General features: G+C 57.9%; 1 protein-coding gene across 7 annotated transcripts in view; it reads right to left on the bottom strand.

Moving 5' to 3' along the window:
* The window catches only part of ASGR2 (asialoglycoprotein receptor 2), a 12,605-nt gene that overhangs the window by 3,203 nt on the left and 8,415 nt on the right, over nt 1–987 (bottom strand). For 6 of the 7 annotated variants that reach the window (XM_017531713.2, XM_017531716.2, XM_017531712.2 and 3 more), the window contains exons 6-7: nt 629–715; nt 401–552 (exon numbers count right to left, since the gene is read on the bottom strand). In XM_017531713.2, the coding sequence (XP_017387202.1) occupies nt 401–552; nt 629–715 (239 nt within the window). The remainder of the gene's footprint in view (nt 1–400; nt 553–628; nt 716–987) is intronic. The other variant, XM_037739680.1, reaches the window with a different exon arrangement.

Raw genomic sequence — 987 nt, 5'->3', positions numbered from 1 at the left:
GGGGGGGGGAATCACCTGAGGTCAAGAGTTCAAGACCAGCCTGGCCAACATGGTGAAACCCTGTCTCTACTAAAAATACAAAAATTAGCTGGGCGTGGTGGTGGGCGCCTGTAGTCCCAGTTACTCAGGAGGCTGAGGCAAGAGAATTGCTTAAACCCAGGAGGTAGAGGCTGCAGTGAGCCAAGATCGCACCATTGCACTCCAACCTGGGCAACAAGAATGAAACTCTGTTTCAAAAAAAAAAAGAATCAATGGTTGTTTCACTGAACCTCCCAGAGCTCCACTACAATTCTGCTTCTGGACTCTCTTTTTAGGTTAAAAGGATAAAATAAGCGTGATCCAGCCTCCCACAGCCTGCCTTCCAAGGGCGTCCTCCTGCCTGCGGGAAGCGTGGCCTCACCTGCTCCTCCCAGGAGTTGATGACCACCAAGTGCGCGCTCTCCAGCTGGCAGTACTTCTCCGCCTCGGCCCAGGCCTTCCCCGAGTGAGAGAACCAGTAGCAGCTGGCTTGGTGCTCCACCCAGTTGACGGGGCAGCAGGTCCTTTGGGAGCCTGAGGGGTCAGGGGGCAGGGGGATGAGATCCAGCCAGACGGGCGCACACTGGGACTGCAGACGCCCCACCCCTACCGTTGCTGTGGAGGAGCTCCATCTGGCAGGTCAGGAAGCGCAGGTCCATGGGGAAGTGCTTCACATGCAGGAGCAGGGAGTCGTGATCTAAGACAGGCAGGTGAAAGTGCTGCCGGCAGGCATGTCCCCTCCTGCCCGGCTCCAGCCTGTGGCTGGGGAAGCACATCCACCCCACAGACTCTACCATGCACAGACCACAGCGCACCACACCCCACAACCCACAGACTCTACCATGCACAGACCACAGCACACCACACCCCACACCCCACAGACTCTACCATGCACAGACCACAGCGCACCACACCCCACAACCCACAGACTCTACCATGCACAGACCACAGCGCACCACACCACACACC

Source organism: Cebus imitator, unplaced genomic scaffold, assembly GCF_001604975.1.
Source record: "Cebus imitator isolate Cc_AM_T3 unplaced genomic scaffold, Cebus_imitator-1.0 Scaffold72, whole genome shotgun sequence".
Taxonomy (NCBI): domain Eukaryota; kingdom Metazoa; phylum Chordata; class Mammalia; order Primates; family Cebidae; genus Cebus; species Cebus imitator.
This window is presented reverse-complemented; position numbering and strand designations above follow the sequence as displayed.